The 22,362-nt window shown below is 38.0% G+C and overlaps 2 protein-coding genes across 3 annotated transcripts; one reads left to right on the forward strand and one right to left on the reverse strand.

Moving 5' to 3' along the window:
- Window positions 1-4,494: 4,494 nt before the first annotated feature.
- LOC103444827 (haloacid dehalogenase-like hydrolase domain-containing protein At4g39970) lies at window positions 4,495-7,858 on the forward strand. 2 transcript variants are annotated; one of them, XM_008383769.4, is made up of 11 exons: window positions 4,495-5,147; window positions 5,242-5,335; window positions 5,620-5,664; window positions 5,816-5,866; window positions 6,228-6,302; window positions 6,421-6,454; window positions 6,928-6,983; window positions 7,176-7,235; window positions 7,332-7,391; window positions 7,489-7,535; window positions 7,629-7,858. In XM_008383769.4, the coding sequence occupies exons 1-11, from the start codon at window positions 4,795-4,797 to the stop codon at window positions 7,675-7,677; spliced, it is 924 nt and encodes a 307-aa protein (XP_008381991.1). In that variant the 5' UTR covers window positions 4,495-4,794; the 3' UTR covers window positions 7,678-7,858. The 2 variants fall into 2 exon arrangements, with proteins under 2 accessions (XP_008381991.1, XP_070670561.1); XM_070814460.1 differs by lacking the exon at window positions 6,928-6,983 and having other exon boundaries at window positions 4,579-5,147; window positions 6,421-6,487; window positions 7,138-7,235.
- Window positions 7,859-7,978: 120 nt separating this feature from the next.
- Window positions 7,979-20,867, reverse strand: LOC139191871 (7-deoxyloganetin glucosyltransferase-like). The gene is made up of 3 exons (XM_070812901.1): window positions 20,730-20,867; window positions 20,363-20,627; window positions 7,979-8,253 (listed from the first exon to the last, which is right to left on the reverse strand). The coding sequence occupies exons 1-3, from the start codon at window positions 20,865-20,867 to the stop codon at window positions 7,979-7,981; spliced, it is 678 nt and encodes a 225-aa protein (XP_070669002.1).
- Between the last annotated feature and the right edge of the window lie 1,495 nt (window positions 20,868-22,362).

The following is a 22,362-nucleotide window of genomic DNA, read 5'->3' on the forward strand; positions in this document are numbered from 1 at the left end:
AGCTTTCTCGCTTGGCCTTGGGATTGAGTTTTTCAACTCTTTCACAAATGCATCAATTTCTTTTTGGGCTTCACCCAAGGCATGAATGGTTGGGGTGATGCCTAGCATGTCATATTCATCCAGGTTTTCCTGGCTCTCTTGGTGTTGGCCTTTGCGTTAAAACTCGTCGAGCCGGCAAGTAGCCTTGCCTGCGTCTGAGGTGTTGCCACTTCTGGTAGTGTTCCTTCTGGATCTTGGAGCCATTGAATGAAGATTGCAACATGTCCCTATTGGAGTCGCCAATTTATGTTGGGCGATTTTTAGGTCGAGGTGGACTTAGGCTTTAAGAACGTCCACTTGTCACCCTTGGTACTGATTCGTAACAAGTCCCGGGATATCTCAAAAGAGTTAGCTTGTCTTAGGAAATAACTTGGTAACATCAACGACTCGAAGATAGCATGAATGATCAAGATAATGACTTGCTCAAGTGAAGTGTGGTGTGGAAGCTAGAAGATTATTGGTTTACATGAGAGAGAAAGGATTGCATGGTTGTATGGTATTCTTTGCTGGATAATTTGGGCTTTCTTGAGGTGATAGTAAGTCTTCTAATGGCTTGGATGTTTAATGGAAGGTTGTGAGAATTACTAAGGTTGCATGGATGGTGATGCATGAGGCATGGAGTATGCTTCTGGGCTAAGTGGAACTTTCTGTACTTCTTCCTGGGTGATTCTCTCTCACTATGTTCTCTCTATTTCTTTATGTGTTACTCTGCATGTTCCTCTAATCCCCTTTCTAATGGCTTGTATTCCTCATTTTGTAGATGAAGGGTTATTCTCTAGGCTTCAAAGGAATCTCCCTTTATGGCTTGATCTTCCCTTCCTTTTTCCCTAGCCCTCATATTATTCACATTTTGGTGTAAGATAGTTACACTGTTGAGACTTGCATTTTCCTTCTTCCCGAGACGCGGATTTCCCAATGAGGCCTTCTGCATACGCTACTTCTGGTAGCGCGCCTCATGGCTTTCTTGCATTGGTTATCTGTGCAGGTTGGGAAAGGAAAGTCAACATTAAATGCCTAACTTGTTGGGCTTAACATGCATTTAATGCAAGAATCTAGTTTAGTTCTAACTAAGGGAGCTGGCTTGCTAGGGAAATGGGTAAACTAGGCTAATTCTCTCTCAATGATGCCTGCGTGAATTACAAAGGGTATGAGCTTAGATCTCTGGGCCCCCAAGTAGCCCAAAGTCTTTCATGACCCGGATTCCACGTAGGCCCTATAACCTTTTGTAACCATCCACACCACAATCCACTTGACAAGCCTCGAATATGTGACTTGGGCTTAGCATAGATAGTGACTAAGGGAGCATGGTGTGGTGAAATAGGCATGAGCATGGCGTAAATATCCGGCTTAATCACCATGGAATGGCATGTTGGTAAATATATTCCTCGTTGATCCCACACCTTGGCATGTGTGTGGGCTTGAATGTAGGCTTTGCATAACAATTGGGCCTTAAGATATGGTTGGATTGGTGTGTGACATTTTTGGGCCCCAACATCTACTTAGGTACGATAACTTGCCAGCAAGATAGCTTTCATATCTCATTGTTCTTCGACCAAGTGAAAGCAGTGGGTTTTATGTTGATCATTGTCTGTTCAACTGCAACTATCATTTTAAAATAGTTGGTAACCCAATCTTAATAGGTTCACTTAGATCCATAAGCCACTGAAATTTGAGTCTCTCATATCGGCCTCTACTTGGTCGTTTGATATGCCCACAACATCTTTAACAATTCCTCTAGCCATTTTCTCATGCACTGCTTAAGTCTATTCTTTAAGTAATCAAATATGGTTTGGTTTGTGTTCTTAGACCATTCATTTCCTTGGGGATACGGGATGAGAATTGCTGGATAATTCCCTTTCAAAAGCAGTAACTTTTAAATTCCTTTTCTTGAACTGAGATTCGTTGTCTGATACAGTCGCCCTAGGCATTCTGAATCTCCATATGATGTTGCGTCAAATGAAATTCACCACATCATTCTTGATCACATTTTTGTATTCTTTGGCTTCCACCTACTTGGTGAAGTAGTCGGTAGTGAGTACGAAAATCTTTTGCCCATAAGCTTTGACCTGAATATTCATCCCCCATTGTGTGAACGGATGTGGTCCCACGATTGGGTCAAGTTCTTTTGCTATCTACTTGATTTGAGGTGCATGTTTCTAACACTTAATCAAATTTTCTTGAAACAATTCAACCTCCTAAGCCAAACCATGCCAAAATATAGCCTTGCATTAGCACATCGTGCTTGACTCTTAACTTTAAGCCATCTTTAATGAAGTGGGCTAAATGGCCAAAATATGGCTTGATTTGGATAAAACCCAATTGTAGCCAAATGCTTGGTAAAAATCAATGAAGCCCACGAGGCCAAAACATGATCTAAGGGGCATCGAGCTATCCAAGCCAATACTTGGCCATTTATTAAGGAGCAACAGTAGCTGCTGTAATTTGCTAATGGATCCAATAGTCATATTTGAAAGATTCCAACAGCTAGATTTGAATCCCAATGGCTAGCTGGCGCCAGCTGGACGTATATATATATATATATATATATATATGTGTGTGTGTGTGTGTTTGTTTATATATATTTTAGGCGGAAATTAAAAAAAAATAGAAATCATTTTTTTCTATATAAATACATATCCGATTTCTATACCATTTCTCATATCCTCTTCACCCTACATACTATCTTACTTTATTTTAATCCAAAAATTTACATTATTTTCACCTCAAAAACTCCTTTCATACACACACCTTTCTTACCTCTTCTAATAATCTAAATTTACAATTATCATTCTTTTTTAAATGGCCGCATCTTCAATCAAAAGAAATGGTTGGACCCCAAAGGAAGATGAAGCTCTTTAAGGCTTATAGGTGGGTCTCTGAAGATAATGTTAAGGGTATTAGCACCATGGGTGTATTGACTTAGGGGCAAACGGGTCAGCTGATCTTCTAAACTCCAGTGAATCTCTACAGATGACTTAGGTATTGCCCCTTTGAAGGTTGGAGTTGTCCTTCATATATGCCCTTCGATTGCATAATAAAATGAGTTCGAGAGGTGCTGCCCCTTTATAGTCTAGTCCTATTATTATTTACCTCTGGTTTGTTTGTTGATTGTGATTGCAATTGAAGGAAAAAAAAAAAGAGCCAAGTAAAAGACTATCCAAAAATGCAAAGTAAATGAAATGTTAATCTCAAAGAATGAACAAAACATCATCAATCTTGGACAAACATATTAATAGGACACCATTATATCAATCAATTTATTAGTGTGCTCAAGATAAGTGTGTTCCTTTGTTAAGCATTCATATAAGAGCAACCTTGGAATATATTAGTTACCCACGCAAATGAGGAATTAATAGGTGTGCAGTATGCCTTTGCAAATGACTTTAGGCCTACCAAGACTCGATGAAATGGTGATATGCATCCTATTTCTGTTAAAAAAAATTGTGTGCCACGTACGCTTTTCTTACTGACCTCTAATAATATTTCCTAGATCCGGCACTGATTAGCATTCAAGTAAAAGTGTTTGGACTCATACATTTAAAAAATACTACGAGTTTCACAAAGGTACATATCTTTGTGAATGTGAACAATTGTAGTTGATCAAGATTTTTAGGCATGTAGACTTAGACATACTATATATATCATCCATCTTATCAGCCAATTAGGCATAGGCCATCATTTAGAGTCCAACAATTATCTTTTGGTGAGGCGAGAGACCGAGATGACCTGCTTTACAGATTGACAATTTGGACATCATGGAGCAAACAGTCGAACAAGTGATGCCTCATCTAGAAGTGGCATCTAAAATCCTTTTCTGAGAGCACCGTATTGGGTTGAAAGTAGTTGTGCATCAAAGTTTGATGCGCGACCTCTCTTTGTCGTGATTTGTAAGAGCAACCACCAACTTAGCCACCCCATTCAGGTTGTTGTTGAGTTTCCTCAAACTCCATGGTCACGACCATTGGCTCCATAAAGGTTATGTTGGGCTATACCTCATTTTCTTCATCAGACTCCTCTTCTCGTCTCTGCTCTGCTCATTTATCTTCCAATTCAGAATTGGAATTCATTACAAACCTAAGTTGAAATGATATAATTTTAGACAACGACAAGAGATATTGGAAAGGGTAAAGATGAAGGTGTGAGAATTATATCAAATATCCAGTCAATTTATTAATTGGAAGTAAGAAATGCCACGTGGATAAGAAGCCTATTGCATAACCCATTACATCTCAACATGTGTCACTTGAAAATCACATTCGAAAATTATTGAGATTATATAAAGATAAGAAATTTGAAGACTTCCTCATTTGGCAACACGCAACACTAAAAAATCATGTCTGAATAGCCTTATTTTAATATGGTATAAGTATTTGTTTAATTAAATTAACCAATAAACTTAAAGAATAAACTTAAAACTTAGGTATATAAATATATGATCTAACACTGTTTTAGAGCTATAATTCTAGACGGAACTTTAGGCTCATTGGTTAGAGATGAGCTTGGCGTTGATATCCTTAACTCCCCTCATGGAATTCCTTCATAACGCATCTAACCTCCGATGACCCTAGCGTAGGTAAGGGACCTGATGTGTACTCTCTTATCCTTCTCTTTTTCAACTATATAAGGCGGAAAACTATAGGAAAATTTGGAGGTTCATAACGGTCGTGCTTCACCCGCTAAACTACGACGACAACCCAAAGCCACAGGAACCCAACCCCTCCCATCCCATCCCAACCCAAGCACAGGCAGCCAGACATGGCGTGTATCACGATTCCTCTCTCTTCCTCCTCCTCTTCCTCTTTTATACTCTCACACACAACCCTCGTTCGGTTCCGAACCCCCAGAAATCTTTCCATCTCCTCCACACGAAAGCGGCTCTCACTCTCAGTTTCGGTCTCAGCTTCCTCCTCTGCTCTCCAAGCTCTGATTTTCGACTGCGACGGCGTAATACTCGAGTCCGAGCACTTGCACCGCCAAGCTTACAACGAGGCCTTCGCTCACTTCAATGTCCGCTGCTCTTCCTCTGCCTCTCAACCCCTCAACTGGGACCTCCACTTCTACGATCAGCTCCAGAACCAAATCGGCGGTGGCAAACCCAAAATGCGATGGTCTCTCTCTCTCTCTCTCTCTAATTTTCTCCAAAGATTGAAACTTTGGATTTTGTTTTCTTCTTTGATTGAATTCGGGTTTGGGTTGTTTAAGGTACTTTAAGGAGCACGGTTGGCCGTCGTCCACAATCTTCGAGAAGCCTCCGGAAGACGATGAGGGCCGAGCCAAGATCATTGATACTATTCAGGTTCTAATTATGCTTGTTCTAGTTGTTTGGCTTCGGAGAAAATGAATTTCCGCATTGTTTTCTTAGTTTTAAGTTCCTCTAATCAATGGCATGTTTGGGTTAAACTTGTTAGAAATTTTGTAGCTCATCTAAAAATCCTTCCACTGTCAGTGCATTGAGATTGTTGTTACTTTTATCTTTTTGTCGTGAATTTGCAGTTTGTGTTTTCAAATCTTGGGCATAGATTGGTTTTGAATTATATGTACTTTTATTCGTAGTATGTTGATCCTTTTATCGTCTTGTAGGATTGGAAAACAGAAAGGTACAAAGAAATTATCAAATCCGGAACTGTAAGGGGACATCTATACTTGCTGCATTTTGGTTTTCCTGTTGAACCTTGTTCTTTTCGAACAAATGATCGGTTATGTTGAAATTGAATAAATAAACTCGTAGCGATATGGACTTGCGAACTGTGTTTTATTGTCTTTCTTTTTTGACCAGGTGGAACCAAGACCAGGAGTTATAAGATTGATGGATGAGGCCAAGGCTTCTGTAAGCTAATGTTTACTATTCAAAAGTTTAATTTCTTGTCACGGTACTTTTAAATCCACTTATGTTATATGCATCCTTTTATCCCCGATTCAGTTCATCTATTTACATTTTATGTATTGGTTTGTTTCTCTTCTGCTTTCTTGCATTAAACTGCATTTTTTTTAGGGAACTTTAACGAAAAACACCCGGTACTGTTCACTTTAACGAAAAACCACATTTTTACACTAAAAAGTCAATTCTGGTACTATTCACTTTACCCTTTATTTTGTCCTTATCATTAAAACTCAAAGTTTTCAAGCCCTTTTCATTAGTTTTCCTTTTTTTTATGCTTGTAAGAGTATTCTCTCTCGGATTGTTGTAGGGGAAAAAGCTTGCTGTTTGCTCTGCAGCAACTAAAAGTTCAGTAATTCTATGTCTTGAAAACCTTATAGGAATTGTAAGCCTTTTTCCTCAACATTTTTGTTAACTTAATATGGTTCGAACTTAGAACCAGCTGTATTTGCTTCTTTGTTAGTACCAAATGTGCTCATCAATTTATACATTCCTGATCGTAGGAGCGTTTTCAGGGTCTTGATTGCTTCCTTGCTGGTATGTTGATTACTTTTGAACTTCAAAATCCTTGTATAAATTGTTTCAGTTGAAATTTTGCGAGACATGTCATGACACATTAATAACCCTTATCTGGTTCTTCATATTCATGCATGGAATTCGGGAACATGTCAATTACCCTGAGTAGGATTAGTTGTATGACAATATATGGTGCATTAATGCCTAAAGAATTCTCTAAATCCCAATGAGAAAACAAGGCCCAACAATAACATATGGACTTAGAATATGTTACAAACCGAGCTATAAAATATTCTACATGTATTTATATTTAATAAAAACCGCCTAAGCCCCTAGGCATCAGGCTCTTTCCCGCCACCTGACTACCGCCTTGCGATTTTAAGAACATTGCTTGCTGGTTTATCAAATCACATTGAACGTTTTATGTTTGAATTAGTTTATTAAAAAAGAATTAGACTTTTGAATTCCCTGTCTGGTGTGGTTTTTGTGTGAAGGTGATGATGTAAAGGAAAAAAAGCCTGATCCTTTGATTTATATTACTGCTGCCAAGGTCAGTAATCTAACATCCTAAATTTAAACTTCCAAATATGAATTCAGAAGTCATTTATGATCAACAATTTTAATTTTGTAAGGATTCTCCTCAATAACATGAAAAATTCTATGGTGCTGCGCAGTATGGATTACTCTTTGCTTTTAACTGTTAGATCTTGGTTTTTATGTAACTACATTGTTTGCCTTCCAGAGACTTGGAGTCTCGGAGAAAGATTGTTTGGTCGTGGAGGACAGTGTTATTGGTCTACAGGTAGATCCTTATTTTTCTGTAATATACAGTTACTAATTATTCTTAACCGTTGTGGTTACGCATAATTCTTCTCTTTTTGTTTTTGGGTAATGTCAGGCAGCAACAAAAGCTGGGATGTCATGTGTCATTACCTACACCTCTTCAACAGCTGAGCAGGTGAGGCTTCCTACTCTATAGTCTCTTAAACGAAGGATTTCGTCAACATGATCCGCGGTATGAGATAATTGAGCCTCCTTTGTTGTTATTCTATTAGGATTTCAAAGATGCAATAGCAATCTACCCTGACTTGAGTAGCATAAGGTATGGCAGTCATGTTCTTCTTTAGCGAATGCATTGTTTTCCTTATACTGTTTGGCAGACTTACACATAGTTCATACTTACGATTCTTTGCAGACTGAAAGACTTGGAATTGTTACTTCAAAACGCTGCCATTGCCAATTAGGAAAGTTCTTGTACTTGTTGGATTCAAACAACTTGTTTAGCATCTGTAGAATTAAGGGGCGAAACCATCCGGCATGGTCTTTTCGTTGAACTTGTCATTTACAAATGGCTCTGTATGTTGTATTCATTAACAGCTTACATGAACGATGGAAAATAATGAAGGGAAATATGGATTTCATTCATAGCAAGTCTCCTTAAACTGTAAGACAGTTGTTTATTTATAGGGCTTTAATAATCAGAGACACGAAACCAAACATAAACTAAGACACCATAAACATGAACTTAAATCAAAGGTTTGTTCCTCACTTCCCACATTGGAGAGCCTCAATCAATCTCTTGAAATTATTGTACGATGATCCTTCGCCTTGGATGTCCGTAGTTTCGACGCTCTTCCATTCCTTTGCCTTGGCCCTCATCTTCATCCCCTCTTCTCCGTCAAGTATTTTCTTAACGGGGCCTTCAACTTCATCTCGCTTCACATCGGGGCTCACCTCCACTCCCATTTCCCAGGCAGTGCATGTGTATCGACAATTCGTTTTTTGCACAGCAAAGAAAGGCCAGTAGATTACAGGCACACCTTCAGATATTGTCTCAAGAGTAGAATTGCAACCAGTGTTAAAAACGCCCCCAACAGATGGACCGGCCTACACTCGGTCCTGTGCACACGTTGCTATGTAACCCCTACCTAAACCTCCTCGAAAAATTCGTTGGGTAAAGTATTGCAGTCTCCCTGTACCACGTCATCCCTCACGATCCACAAAAACGGGTGCTTGCTATTTGCCACCCCCCACGCAAACTCTTTGAGATGTTGGTGTGTCGTCGTAGTTACGCTGCCATAGTTTATAAACACAGCTTTTGTTTTTTTTTGGGTCAAGTAAGGTATCTTCCATTACATTAAAAACTATTACAAGGACAAAAAAGAATAAGGTTAACAACTACATATAAAGGAAAACATCCAAGCAAAATGAGAGTTGCAAACAACAAAAAACCTAATCTCCAGCAACTTAGGCATGAAGGCTGTAAAAACAAACAACAAAATACCTAATCTCCAGCAGCAAAAACCACACCGCCGCCACCGTCACATCCTCGAAGGAAGCCAAATTCTGAATTGAGAGAGTAGACACCAGATCCAAGTCACCTTCACGAACCTTTGCAATAATATACAAATAAAGTATCATACGGGTAGTGAGTGAGGCTAAGGGGTATGTAAAATACCCAACACTTGACCTCGATGGGGATCCGGCATGCCGGTTGGGGGGAAGGGAAGCGAGGGAGGGAAGTGGATCTGATATCCAATTTCTTATCGAAGCACGCCGATTTGAGCACATGGTGGGATGGGGATGAAGTATCATAGCTAGGGAGGAGGGAGGAAGGAAAATTAAAAGATATAAAGCAATAAAAGCAGGCGAAAAATGCTGGACAAGGGGCATGAAGCCCAAATCTAAGACAAACTCAGGTGATAGTTGAGATTCGGCTTAGGAAAAACTGAGATAAAACTAACGAATAATCGAGAATGAAAATGAAGGAATGAGACTAGAAAGGGGGAAGGAAGAGGAGGTGGATGTAGGAGAGGGGAAGGGGCAGAGATGAGAGGGGAGGAAAAGAAGGAAAGGGCACATAAGAGAGGAGGGAATGAGGAGTAACGGGCTGCCGCCTACCTCGAGCAAGAGCAAGGGGCGGCGGTTGAAACTTAGGAACTGGGGGTGCTTCTGGATCTGGGATTTGGAGTTCCCAGAGAGAAAGAAAGAAACCGCGATATATATATATACACACACAATTGAATCCGGTTTATTTTGGTCAAGACATTTTGTGTCTTCTTTCCATAAGCTTGAACCAAGTGAATCCACCAAATTGCTCTCCAGGAAGTGCTTGGTTTGCTTGGTAAGTAGCTTAACTGGGCTAATGGAGTAAGTGTTAGGCCATCTCAAATGGTCTGATTTGCCCAAAAACTCATCTCCAACCGATGACTAGGATATAATTTTATGGAACCTACTAGATTATTATTTGGCTAAAGGGGTATCAAGCTGGCCAAATGTAGCCCCCTTTTAACCCTTTTTTTGGGACGCAACTCCTCAATTGCAATAATTTATTCAAATTCAATGACTAGATTTGAAAACAATCAATGATAATTTAACTAAATTAACTAATAAATTTATAGTATAAACTTAGAACTAATAAATTATTGAAGGGCTATGTTTAGCGGACTTGGATTGTCTGCCCTCCCATTTCGGTACCCTTCCCGTGCCCTCATGTTTTGTGTGGTCACAGTTAAGTCACGTTAACATTTTATATTGTTTTTTTATAAAAATAATAAAACAAAAAGAAATAGTAATATAAAATATTGACGTGGCTTAACCATAACCACACAAACAGGAGGGCACAAGGAGGGCATCGAAATGGGAGGGCAGACAATCCAAGTCCATGTTTAGCCCCTTTAGTTGTAGATGGCATACGACTATGATTTGACATTGTTTATTTAAAAATAATTTTTTATAGGATTATAATTCTGAACGGAACTATATTTAGCTCTTTCGGTTGGAGATAGCTTTAGGGAACATGGTTAATATTGCTTCTTAGACCTAATGTTAACATGGTTAATATTGCTTCTTAGACCTAATGTTCCAATTCGTCGAAAGGGTCGAAGATGATTGCATTAGAGTTCAAACAATTACGCAATTCGGATCCCAAGGAATCGAACATTATGCCGTTGACATCAGTGACTTTGATGAGACTGGGGATGTCCTTGAGCCGAACATATATCATGCCTGGGATCCAATCAAGTGGTGTATCCAGTGTTCCATTGTAAATGATATAGCGTTAGTTTTAGGGAATTCTTATTAATACAACAAAAAATCATCATGCACCTATTTTTAGTGAAAAAATATTAGAGATGTTTGGGTCAGTAAATAGTTAAGGGCCGCTTCATAATTATTCAGGGACGACTTATAACTATTTAGGGTTGTTTTATAATCATTTCATTTTCAGCTTTCAGTTTTTAGCTTTCGGTTTTTGGTTTTCAGTTTTCACTTTTTTTGAAAACTAAACACTAAAATCTTGTTTGGTAACTATTTTCAGTTTTAAAAAAAATGAACACTGAAAACCAAAATATGAAAACTCAAGTTTTTATTTCCTGAAAACTGAAAGTAGTTACAAAAAAAATTGAATAAAGTAAAGTTTAAATTTTTGTTTTGAATAAAGTAATGTATAAGCTTTGTTATAAATAAAGTAATAATTGTTCTACCCAAGACTTTACTTAGTAATTGGACCACTCTTACTTAATCAGCAGTGAGTTTAGCGTCAAATCATGGAGTCTTGGTATGGGGTAGGATGGTTAGTTGGTTTCGTAGCCTTTCAACTCCAATTAATAAGTCCTTACGGGTGTTCTACACCTAATGCCCTATAACCTTGTGGATCAAAATTGATGATTGCATTTATCTCAATGTTAGTGGATCAAAATTCATATTTCTTGTACTATATGTGGGTGATATCTTTCTAACAAGCAATGATGTCAATCTTTTATTTGAAAATAAGAAATTACTGTCCAAAACCTTTGAGATGAAAGACATGGATGATGCATACAGAAAGTGTTGCACTGTTTTAATATGCATTGTTGTTCAAATAGAGAGGTTCCAATAGGGAAGGGATATAAGTTAAACAAGTCTCGATGTCTGAGAAATGAAATAGAGAAAGAAAGCATGGTCAACAAACCCAATGCACCGTTGGTTGGAAGTTTGATGTATGCACAGGTTAATTCGCACAAGGCCTGACTTAGCATTTGCCATGTAGGGAAATCCGAATCAAATCCAGGTGAACAGCACAGGTTGCAGCAAAGCAAGTACTCAGATATCTGCAAAAAACCAAATCTTTTATGCTGGTGTGTATAAAGGTGGAGAACTTGGAATTAGTTGGGTATACTTATACAGATTTTGTTGGTTGCATGGATGAGAGGAAATCAACAAGGGCTATTTGTTTTTTCTGGTTGGAGTTGCTGTGTCATGGAAGAGTGCAAAGCAGAAAGCCTTGGCTACATCAACCATGAAGGCTGAATTTATAGCCTGTTTTGAAGCTACAAAGAGAGAGATGTGGTTGAAGAATTTGATTAGCTTCATGGCAATTGTGTTTGTGGATACAATTTTGAGACCATTGACCATATATTGTGATCATAAAGCAGCAGTATTTTTCTCTAAGAACAACAAGAAGTTTGAAGCAACAAAACTAACGGACATCAAATACTTGTCAGTCAAGGAACATGTGAGGAAAGGAGAGGTCATGATCGAGCACATTGAAACAAATTTGGTGATAGCAAGTGGCCCATAGTGGTGGAAAGGTGTTGAGTCCTTGCATGACGGTGTGGGTTCAAACTCCGTCAGTGGCTAATCTAACAAAATCTATTGTTTGACAAAAAAAATTTGGTGGTAGCTGACCCTCTGACAAAACCATTGACAGTGGAAGTGTTCAAAGAACATGTCACAAGAATGGGAGTACATGAGTCCTTGGAACCTGCTAAAATGTGAGAGAGAGAAATCCTATTGTAAGTTGCATGTTTACACACACACACACACACACACACACATATATATCATGTCCTTTATGTAAAGGGATTCCCATTTTTTTCACAAAATGGGGAGTAGGTGTGGGGCTCACTCCACATCGAACTTTAACGATCCGAACCGTCTATTTTGTTAGTCTCGATTCATAGATCATCCTTGTAAAAATTCAGTTCAATCCGAAACCATTTGCCTATTTAATTATCAACATAAAATTTTATTGTTTCTTATATAATTAAGTATTCGTTAATTTCTTTGAACTTAATTAGATGTATTAAACATTTCCGATTTAGCTAACATTTTGTAAGGATGATCTATGAGGTGCAACTTGAAAAATAGATGGTTCGGATAGTTAAAGTTTGATGTAGTGTGGACCCCACAACTAATCCCCATTTTTATTAAAATAATGGGAGTCTCTTCCCTTAAAGATTTCCTATATATATATATGGATACGGATGTTGCCAAGGACGGATCCACATAGGGACCTGGGAGGTCGCATGACCTGTCAATGATCCTAAATCGCTGCTAGAAATTTTTCGGCGACCCCTCGTACTCGAGCATGAGGTCTATGCAGGTTGTAGGTTGCAGGTTGCAGTGGCTGTCTTCTTCTCAGAGAAGATGACCGCGCACGGAGAAGAAAGAAGATAGGGACCTTTCCAGCCTCTCTCCTCCTTGCTTCTGCCATGGTCTCATCCATTGGTGCCACCCATTTCTCTTCCAACCTTTCTCTGTTGTCTGGCAGGGCAGTACATAAGCCCAAATTTCCCCAAATTATTTCAACCACCTTAGTAATTTTTCTTATGGGTGAAATTTCCTACATAAGGTTAGTACGATGGATATGATCTGTCATGGGTTGGTGAAATTTGGGGGTGGAGCTGCCATGGCTTCAAGAAAATGGGGAGGGAGGCGGTTAGTGGAGGTATGACAACTGTGTTCTTAGTGAGAGAGAAAATGGATGTTTGGAAACTAGTAAAAGAGAAAAATGGTGTGTTTGGTTAGAAAGATAGTGGGAGTTTGGGGAGAGTTTTATTTGACCGGTATTTTAAATTTAGTGGTTCATATCAGATAATCAATAACTTAGGTACTCCCTAGTAACTTATGAAACCTCGTAATGGACGCTTGAATTATGATTTTATAACTTGTAATATTGTTTTGCATATGATTTTTGAATGAAATGTATTATATTTAAATTTTCAATGTTGTTTTTGTTTATAAATTTTTTGACCTTTATTATTAGGACCCCCGAGTTTAAAATCCTGAATCCGCCATTGGATGTCGCTATGATCAGACTCCATTATCATATTGTGAGGTTTTAAAATAAAACGTGCTGAATTATGAGCACTACTTAGCCTAAATGGTTGTTTGAGTGGCTCTCTATATGTGTCGTGATAGCTTGACTTGCATAATTCATAGGGTGCAGACCAGTAAATAAATCAGGATTTTCCAAAGATAATCCATGAAATAAACTGGATTGCTTTGAAGGAATATGTAAATATAAATTCACTAAAGTATTAAATATAGCATCATACAAATTGGACTTAGTGTTTGTAATTCCAGAGTGCTTGTGTCATTCAACTATACATGATTTTCGAGAGTTCAACATTTTAACTAATTGTGGTAGATGTGACGATGCCAGTAACGTGAAACTCAATGTGATGAGTAAGGTATCAGTATTATGATGGGCATTACATTTCAATACAATGATTAGTCTATGTCCAAGTAGAGAATGTTAGAAACCTAATTGGACTTGACTAACATTATAAAGATGAAATGCAGTTGCCATAGTAAATGTGGAGATTTGCTTCCTATAATCAAGCAGATGTGGATGTCATCTACAGGAAATAACTGATGATCCACTACTTGGAAAAATTGTTTGAAACCAACTCTCCATGATAGATGGAAATTGGCAAATGGTTAGGCCTATATATAATTGGATTCCCTGCACAAGGTTCTATCACCTCTGGAACTTTAGGTCTTTAATGAGTAGAAGAATTCCTTTTCTTTTCAACCATGGCTGCTCCAGGTGACATAACATTACTTGCACAAGTATTATTCATTTTTTTTTTATTAATATAGCACAAGATGTAGCCATATCAAGAGAAAGTACCCCAACCATTTTACTGCATAAACAAGTGAGGGCTAGGCTAGAGGGCTAGGCCATCTCCAACCGAAGGGTCTAGAGGGCCAGAGGGTCGAAAATAGCCCGAAAACCACTCCAAATGAGGGCTAGGCTAGAGGGCTGTGGAATCTGAGAGGGCCCCACGGAATCAGAGATGCCTGGAGGGTTGGCCAAAAAACCGCTTAATATAACCGACATGAATACGTTTATATTATGTAGTCATGTCGGTTATAACCGACATTAATACATTTACATTAAAAACAATATATGTATTCATGTCGGATATAACCGATAGGAATTCTTAAAAAGAATTTTGAATGCAATAGCTAGCTGGTGCCAGTTACCGTTGGATTCAAATTTTATTTTTTTAGGTTTTTTGGGCCTTTTTTTTTTTAATTCTCGAAAATTCTTTTTTTTTCCCCTATCAATACCTAAACCATTCATTCACCATTCCTCACAAAATTTTTAAATTTAAGTTAATGTTTTTTTCAAATTTAATTTGTAGTTTTTAAATTTAATTTGTCATTTTTAAATTTTAGTTGTAGTTTTTAAATATAAGTTGTAGTTTTTAAATTTAAGTTGTTGCTGTTTTTAAATTTAAGTTGTTGTTGTTTTTAAATTTAAGTTGTTGTAGTTTTTAAATTTAAATAATAAATTATGTTTGGCCTTATGGCCCTCGGTTGGAGACGATTTTTTGTGACAGGGCTAAAACAAGCCCTCTGACCCTGTTCATTAAAATATTAATATATTGGAGGGCTTATTGGAGGGCCAGAGGGCTAAAACGAGCCTATGGCCAGCCATCGGTTGGAGATGACCTAGGATAGCCGTGGTGATAATATTGGAGATCGACTAATATCAAAGAGAAAGGTCAATATTATGAACAATATTTGGCTACTCAAAGATGAGTAGGAACTCATACTTAAAGTTTCTCAAAATTGTTCGTTGTCAATTTATTGAACTTCATGTTTATAATCAGAACCATTGATATTATAAATCACCCTATAAAGATCGCCTCTACAAAAAAATCAATTAAAACTAAGGTCGTTTAGTAATCAAATTATTTGAAAACAAATGAGCGGTATTGGTAAAAGCATTACAGACTGTCTATGTATTTGCTGCAATAGATTGACTAAACAATCTTAGTTTTAAGTTATTTTTTACAGAGATGATATTTACATTGTGATTCATAATATGAACGATTCTAATAATAAGCACAAAACTCTTTGATTAAAACACTAAGAGTTTTGAGTAGGAGTTCCTACTCATCTTTGAGTAGCCAAGTTGTGACATCCTGTATATTTTATTCTCAATAGTAGTGAAATTATCAAAATGCCTTGAGATGCCACGTAGACCTTCAACGTGGACCTCAATCTTCCCTTCACCTTTCCACTCTAATTTTACTATTTTTGAATAGTACTCATTTCTACGAACATGTGACCGCAAACAGAGCTTAGTTATGTCTGAAACTATGTAAAACTACCGGAATAATTTCAAAACTTGAATTGTGGCTTCGTGCAATGGGCTGCCTTGGTCTTGTCAATCTAATGACCCTTGTGCAGACTAAAAGTATGTATGGGTTTGAAAAATTGTACTTCACATGGGTTGTGGACAATTGGGCTATTAAAATAATATTTATCTTGGGTTTTAGAAACCACACTTGTTCCATCACACACATCATTTCATCGTTTTCCTTCTTTTTGGTCTGTCACCTCACATCTCTCACCCTCTCTCCCATTGCTTCCTTGCTTCCTCTCGTCCACACCTCACTCACTTTCATTACACTCAAACCTCACTTTTCTTTATCCACCAAACACACTTTCCCTTTTAACCGTCTTTAACTCTCTCTGCACTCTCCATTTATATCGGCTAAGTAAAGAAAAACCATCACCACCGCTTGTTGAAACCCTTCGTACACACACTGATAGCTGCCAACACCCTCATACAATCTGCTATGGACATCAAGCTAAGCCTAGCTTTGCACAATGGGTTACACCACTATTCATCACGTACCCCGACGAGTTCTCGAGTTCTTGACTTGGTAAGCCTCCATACTACTCCCTCTCATTTCAATTTTCAATTTCTAGCTTGTTTTGAAGCTTGCTTGTGAACTTAGAACCCACATTGTGAGCTAAAAACCAGAGGCTTGATACGCCTCTTCTCCCTCTATTCTTGCAAAGAATTCCGACAACGATTTTGGAACCTTGTCGTTCTAGGTAAAACTAGGTCCTTGGTTCTAACATGCTTTGTCACGAGGAGCAAGAGAGCTTGCATGCCCGACATTCCAATGAAATTTACCTTCCTCGGCCACCTAGTGGGGCCTTGGTTTAGGTATATTTGATTCCCCTTGTTCCTAACTTCAAATTCATATAGTATATGCTTGGTATGTTGAGAAATCTTGGAAAATAATGATCTTCTTGTACTATTTGTATAGCAAGGATCAAAATGCAAGATTTGTTGAAGCTTTAGGGCTATTTGGTAATTTTATTAAATTAGGGCAGTTTTGCAATTACCTCTAGTTTTAGGGGCAGTTTTGTAAAATGTAAAATTTAGACAGATTAACTATAATAAGCCACTAGCACACCAAACATGAGGAGTGGAGCTACAATGGAGCAACATAATACCCACTACATGGAACATGGAGAAATAGAAGGAGAGTGGAACTTGAAGCCCAAGACTTGAATGCTTATAAAAGGGCAATAATCCCATTAGCATGAGAGGAGGAAAGGGAAGTATTAGATAGCTTTACAATGTCTTGCAATTATTTTGAACAACGACTGACTTGAGTGTAGGAGTATTTTCTTGCAGGTCCCCCCGCTCTCATTGTTGACAAATGAAGATAGTGTCCAAGACTTCTTAACGTGTTCAGGATTACTTGTTGGTGGAGAATTGGAGTATCCGAAATTTTATGCTCCAACAGCCCATTTTGTGTATAATTGTGCTTTAAGTGTTTTTCTAAGTCAATGTGACTTGGTATAAGTACAAGCTTATTCGGATCGACAAATGACAAGGCTTATCGAAAGCAAGCAAGCTATGGTTATGTGAGTGGATCTTTGTTTTTAAATATTATATATTTATTTAGTTTCCATTTATTATTTAATAAGAATTTTCTACGTTACGCCTAGATTAGATTAATCTAGTATAAGAATTAGTGCATTGACGGAATTTATGAAATTATTTTACGTCCTACGAAATGCATATGTATGCCTAGTATTATGGGACGCCTAAATTATAGTCATGGTCATGAATAGTATTATGTTGACTAGAATTATCGTTTTATCGTTGCATGATCATATATACGTTATTTGCTCATTGTGTATTACACTGGCACTAGTACAAAAAACACTTTGCGTGATGTAGGTCCTTCGTTGTGCAAAGTTAAAAAACATCGCGCAAAAATTTGCCCAACGAACCTTCGTCACGCGCCAAGCTTGTGAAAGCAGGATTTGCGCGATGAAGAAATAATGTACGTCGCACAAAGTGGGTTTGCGTGACACACAATCCTACATCACGCAAAGTGGGTTTGCTGTTGGAAATGTGCCTTAAAACCAATCATATGATGATACTTTACGGACATTTCACATGTTAAACTAATATAGTTTAATTTAAAGAGCAAAGATTATTGTTTGAAGCCGTCTCATATAAATGTTATACGCTTAAACGATAAGTCCAAGTAATATGTAATTGGGAGAATGCGATCTAAAGAAGTTAGATTCATGAGACCATTCTCTTTTGTATACATATCCTAAAGGTTCATGATCATAGGATTGCCAATTGGATAGTCCGTTAAAGATCAGTACGTGCTATGTCTTCTCTTAGGGAGAGTGACTGGTCTCGAGTCATTGGTGTGACTGACACCAAGACAAGTACGTAAGTGCTCAATAGAGAATGAGTTCACTGAACGTGATTAATAAGGAGTTCTCATACTCATGTCACATGAGAACTCATGGTTGGGATAATGCAAAGTAGTCATTTGACCTGAGGCATCATAGTTGTCTTATGGTTCGGTCCTTGATCTTTGACTATGTCAAAGTCACTCCATCCGAGGGTGTCCACGACATAGTTGGGGTTAAGCCACTTAGCCATGAAGGCAAGTGAATGCAAAACAAGGGATCTCTAACCTTCAAACTATTTGAGGGAGAATACTCTAAGATATGATTAATAATCTCTGGTCAGAGTATGAATGAGATTTAGGAAGTCGTTCCAAATCACATTCAAGGTAATCATATAAGTAAATGAATCACATTGGATAGTAGACATGAATAAACTATCAAACCAAACAATGTGGTCAAGAGTATTGTATTAGAGAAAGACCGTATTGCATTGTAATCCTAAACTGAATAGGTTCTCCACCTCTTCTGATTAGCTTGGGTAACCATGACATACTGCTAGGTGCCACTCATGGTTTGTGCAAGCCCTAAACGTGTATAATCACTAAAGGGAGAATTGAAAGTAAGTTTCAATTCACAATCGATTTGAAAGAGTTTTAACCGCCCACTGCCTTGTTAAAAGGAACCTAATGGATCGCACACCGTGTAAGGTAATGCTTGAAGGATTTGACGGAGATGAGTAAGGACAATTAAATGGTTTAATTGTTTATGGCAAGAATTAATTAATATGCTAATTAATCAAACGAATAAGTTTGTTTTAAACCTTGAGTTAGTTTTGGGCCTTAAAGCCCAAATTGGGCTTCAAATTGTCAAGCCCATTAGCTTAAATTGTATGACAACTTAACAATCAAAATTCAAGAAGCCCAAAACAGCCCAAAGGCTTGGGAAAACTGGCCATAAAGAGAGGAAGGGCCTTTTGGTCCAAAATGCATACAAAAGTTGAAAGCATAGAAGGGGTATCTTTGCTCCATCCTCATTAGGGTTTTCTAAGGATGAAAACTGAGAAAAACTCTCTCTCTTTTCTCTCTAGAATAGTTGGCCACCATGGGAGAGTTTACTAGCATCTAACTCTTCCATGGCCACTCATCTTCTTCCTCAACCATCCTTGGTGTCGAAACTTAGAGGTCTCCAACTTTGGGGACTTTTGGAGAAACCAATTCTTCCATCCATATCCAAGAAGGCATGGACCCAAGAAGCAAAGTTCCTCCATCCACATCCATGGAGCCAAGGAGTAAGGTGACAAAGGAAAGAAGGCCCTCACATGGGTGATTAACCTTTGCTAAGCAAAGAGGTGCTTCAAAGGTATAAAATTTCTCAACTCACTTTGTTCTTGAGTTGAATCTTGGTTCACATAACTACTAGGCTTTGAATTTCATGCGTAATGTTTTGTTTTAAGTGCATACAAGCATGATTCCGCCTTTAATTGTTAATTGCATGCCATAGATGTTGCTCAAATGAACATGTTTTTCACAAAATTTCCTTCATTTGCGTGACGCACAATCCTACGTCACGCAAAGTGGGTTTGCGTGATGCACAATACTACGTCATGCAAACCCACTTTGCGCGACATAGGAAATGAGTCACACTAAGTGTCTTTGCATGATGTAGGATTGTGCGTCATGCAAAGTGTCTTGCGTGATGCATTGCATGACGCACAATCCTATGTCGCGCAAACACACTTTGCGTGACCTATGCAACTTCTTTGTCTCGCAAGCAATTTTTTTTTTTTGGGACAAAAGTATTTTTTATTTAATTTTAATAAATATTGTAATTCAATTCTAAACAATAAATAATAAACCAATAAAAAGTATTTAATTATAAACTATATGAAAATGCACATACAAGATGTCCGAATAAAACAAGAAAAAACTACAATAAGTAGTCTTCTAGGTTTGATACATCAAATTACTAGGTATCTGCTGGACGAAGTGGCTGGGAGGTCGAAGGTGGAGCAAGTTTAGGTGATGGCAGCTGGATTTGAAGACCAGACATCGCTAAGGCCTGTAGAATCATACTCATCTGGTCGTCCTGGGTTCTAACCTGGCTGCTTGTTCTCGGCTCTCAGCTGCTAGCTCTGGGCCTTCATCTGCTCACTCTTGGCCTTTATCTGCTTGTCCTAGGCTACAAGCTGACCTTTTAGGGTTGCCACTTCCTCCTTCAGAGCATTGACCTCTCCTGTGGTTGATCTGGAAGAGGAGGCACCCGTTTCACGAACCCGCGCCTTCCTCATGCCCCGAACAACTTTGCCATGACGACGACTGAACTTCTGATTCAGGACCTCGGTCATGATCTCAAAACCTACATCCTCGGGTACAATGACGTCCTCGATCGGGGTCTCCGGGGGAAGTTGCGATGTTACTTTTTGGAGAACAATAACGCCTTTTTCCACCATAGCAACCTGTAATAATAAAGAAAAAAACATATAATGTTTAATAACAAAATATAAATAATATTTGAACGATTCATAAATATAAGAATAATAACAATTACATATACTTACATGAAGCTGCTTACTAGTCTCATCGCCAGGTTGAACGTAAACATCCTTGAACAGGTCGATCTCTGGGAACTTAGAACCCTCTTGTTTGGACCCAATTTTACACCATCGGTCCGTGTAATCAAGGCGTTGAGTAAGCATAGTTCTCAACCGTCAGATGGAAAAGTGAAGATATTTTTGTTAAAGGATAATATTATGATTTTTATCATAATTATCTTTTAATAAATTATAGAGATTCTTGGACTCTTCACTTGGCCTAACATGGATCTACAAGCCGAAGATAATGGTGGATAGGACCTAAGCGGGCTAGGATGTTGTCAGATGATGGAAGACTTGCATGCCGTGTGAAAAGCTACAAGTTATATATATATATATATATATATATATATATATATATATATGTAGGCTGTATAGTCCGCATCCATCTCCTAGACTATATATATATATATATATATATATCAAAGTTTGATATGAAATCTTTCCATGCTTGATTACTATCATCTCTAAGCATAACTCTTGACATGAATACATCTTTATACCATCTAAAATCACTTAGGGTTGGGCACCTTAAGTTGCTTAGTTGGTCATGGATTCTGGACGTGATGTTGGAAAGGATTCCTATAAAATGTTGTATGATTGTATAGAGTAAGGTATTGACTGCATCTGGGACACCACGTCCTAGATGTTCATCGAAGATGGGTATTCCTTCTTCATCTTGTTTTACTGCATTTCTTATTAGATTTCTGAATGAGATGTTTCTCTCTGAAAGTGTGTCAGATTCCGATTCGGAATGCCTACTGGAAGAAGAGGAACTAGATGATTCATTTTCTAGAGGAATATTGACTCTAGAGAGTTGTGCACGAATATCGTAATTATCGGAGCTGTGTTTTTATTAGACATTCTTTCCCTGCAAAAATTCTCTGGTTAGGAAATCTGGTGGTAAACCATACTGCTCACAGAAGGTTCCTAATTCGTATTTGGCGACAGCCTTTTCAGATTGTGCTTGTCTGGATATTTTCATATCTATGCACATTTTTAATCCTTCTTTCTGTATAGTACTTATGATAGGCCCATAAGTAAGGTTATCATATGGTATAATACCTTCTTCGTTTATTAAGGTATTCTTTTTGATTGATGTGATAAGGTCTAATGAGTGACTATAGGTGCATAAAAGATAAAGTGGTCAGAGTTTTATTTATTATGATTATGCATGGGATAAATGAGTGATCAGCATCAACAGTTAGAGAATTGAAGTCACGAACTACAATATGAGGATATGCCTGGCTTTTGACGCGGATCAACTTCAGGAATTAGAGTTGCAATTAAAATCTACAATATTATCAGACCTTGCCAAGCAGAAAAATGAATACTATAAATACAAGACTCGGTGCAACATTCAAAGGACTTCCAACTGAACACACAAAATGCCCTACGCAAACCCTCGCTCTACGCGAAACCTCTCAAACATCTTGAGATTTTTTATTTTCTTTTTCGCCAACACATCTTCAGTGTGGATAAATAGCACTATGAAGGCAATCGACGAACATCTTCAGTTTGGATAAACAGCACTGTTGCAGTAGAATCAGCCAACCGTGGAGCACCTTCAGTTTGGATAAATAGCACTGTGACAAGGCTG

Source organism: Malus domestica, chromosome 15 (genome assembly GCF_042453785.1).
Source record: "Malus domestica chromosome 15, GDT2T_hap1".
Taxonomy (NCBI): Eukaryota; Viridiplantae; Streptophyta; class Magnoliopsida; order Rosales; family Rosaceae; genus Malus; species Malus domestica.

Bases quoted from the DNA above. Each gene is read 5' to 3' on its own strand.
- LOC103444827 (XM_070814460.1), top strand. From the start codon at position 4,795: ATGGCGTGTATCACGATTCCTCTCTCTTCCTCCTCCTCTTCCTCTTTT. The intron at 6,488-7,137 runs GTATAAATTGTT...TTTAACTGTTAG, and splicing joins TTTTGAACTTCAAAATCCTT to ATCTTGGTTTTTATGTAACT. The intron at 7,536-7,628 runs GTATGGCAGTCA...GATTCTTTGCAG, and splicing joins CCTGACTTGAGTAGCATAAG to ACTGAAAGACTTGGAATTGT.
- LOC139191871 (XM_070812901.1), bottom strand. From the start codon at position 20,867: ATGCTTACTCAACGCCTTGATTACACGGACCGATGGTGTAAAATTGGG. The intron at 20,628-20,729 runs GTAAGTATATGT...TTATTATTACAG, and splicing joins AGACTAGTAAGCAGCTTCAT to GTTGCTATGGTGGAAAAAGG. The intron at 8,254-20,362 runs GTCAGCTTGTAG...CAATATCTGAAG, and splicing joins GGAAGTGGCAACCCTAAAAG to GTGTGCCTGTAATCTACTGG.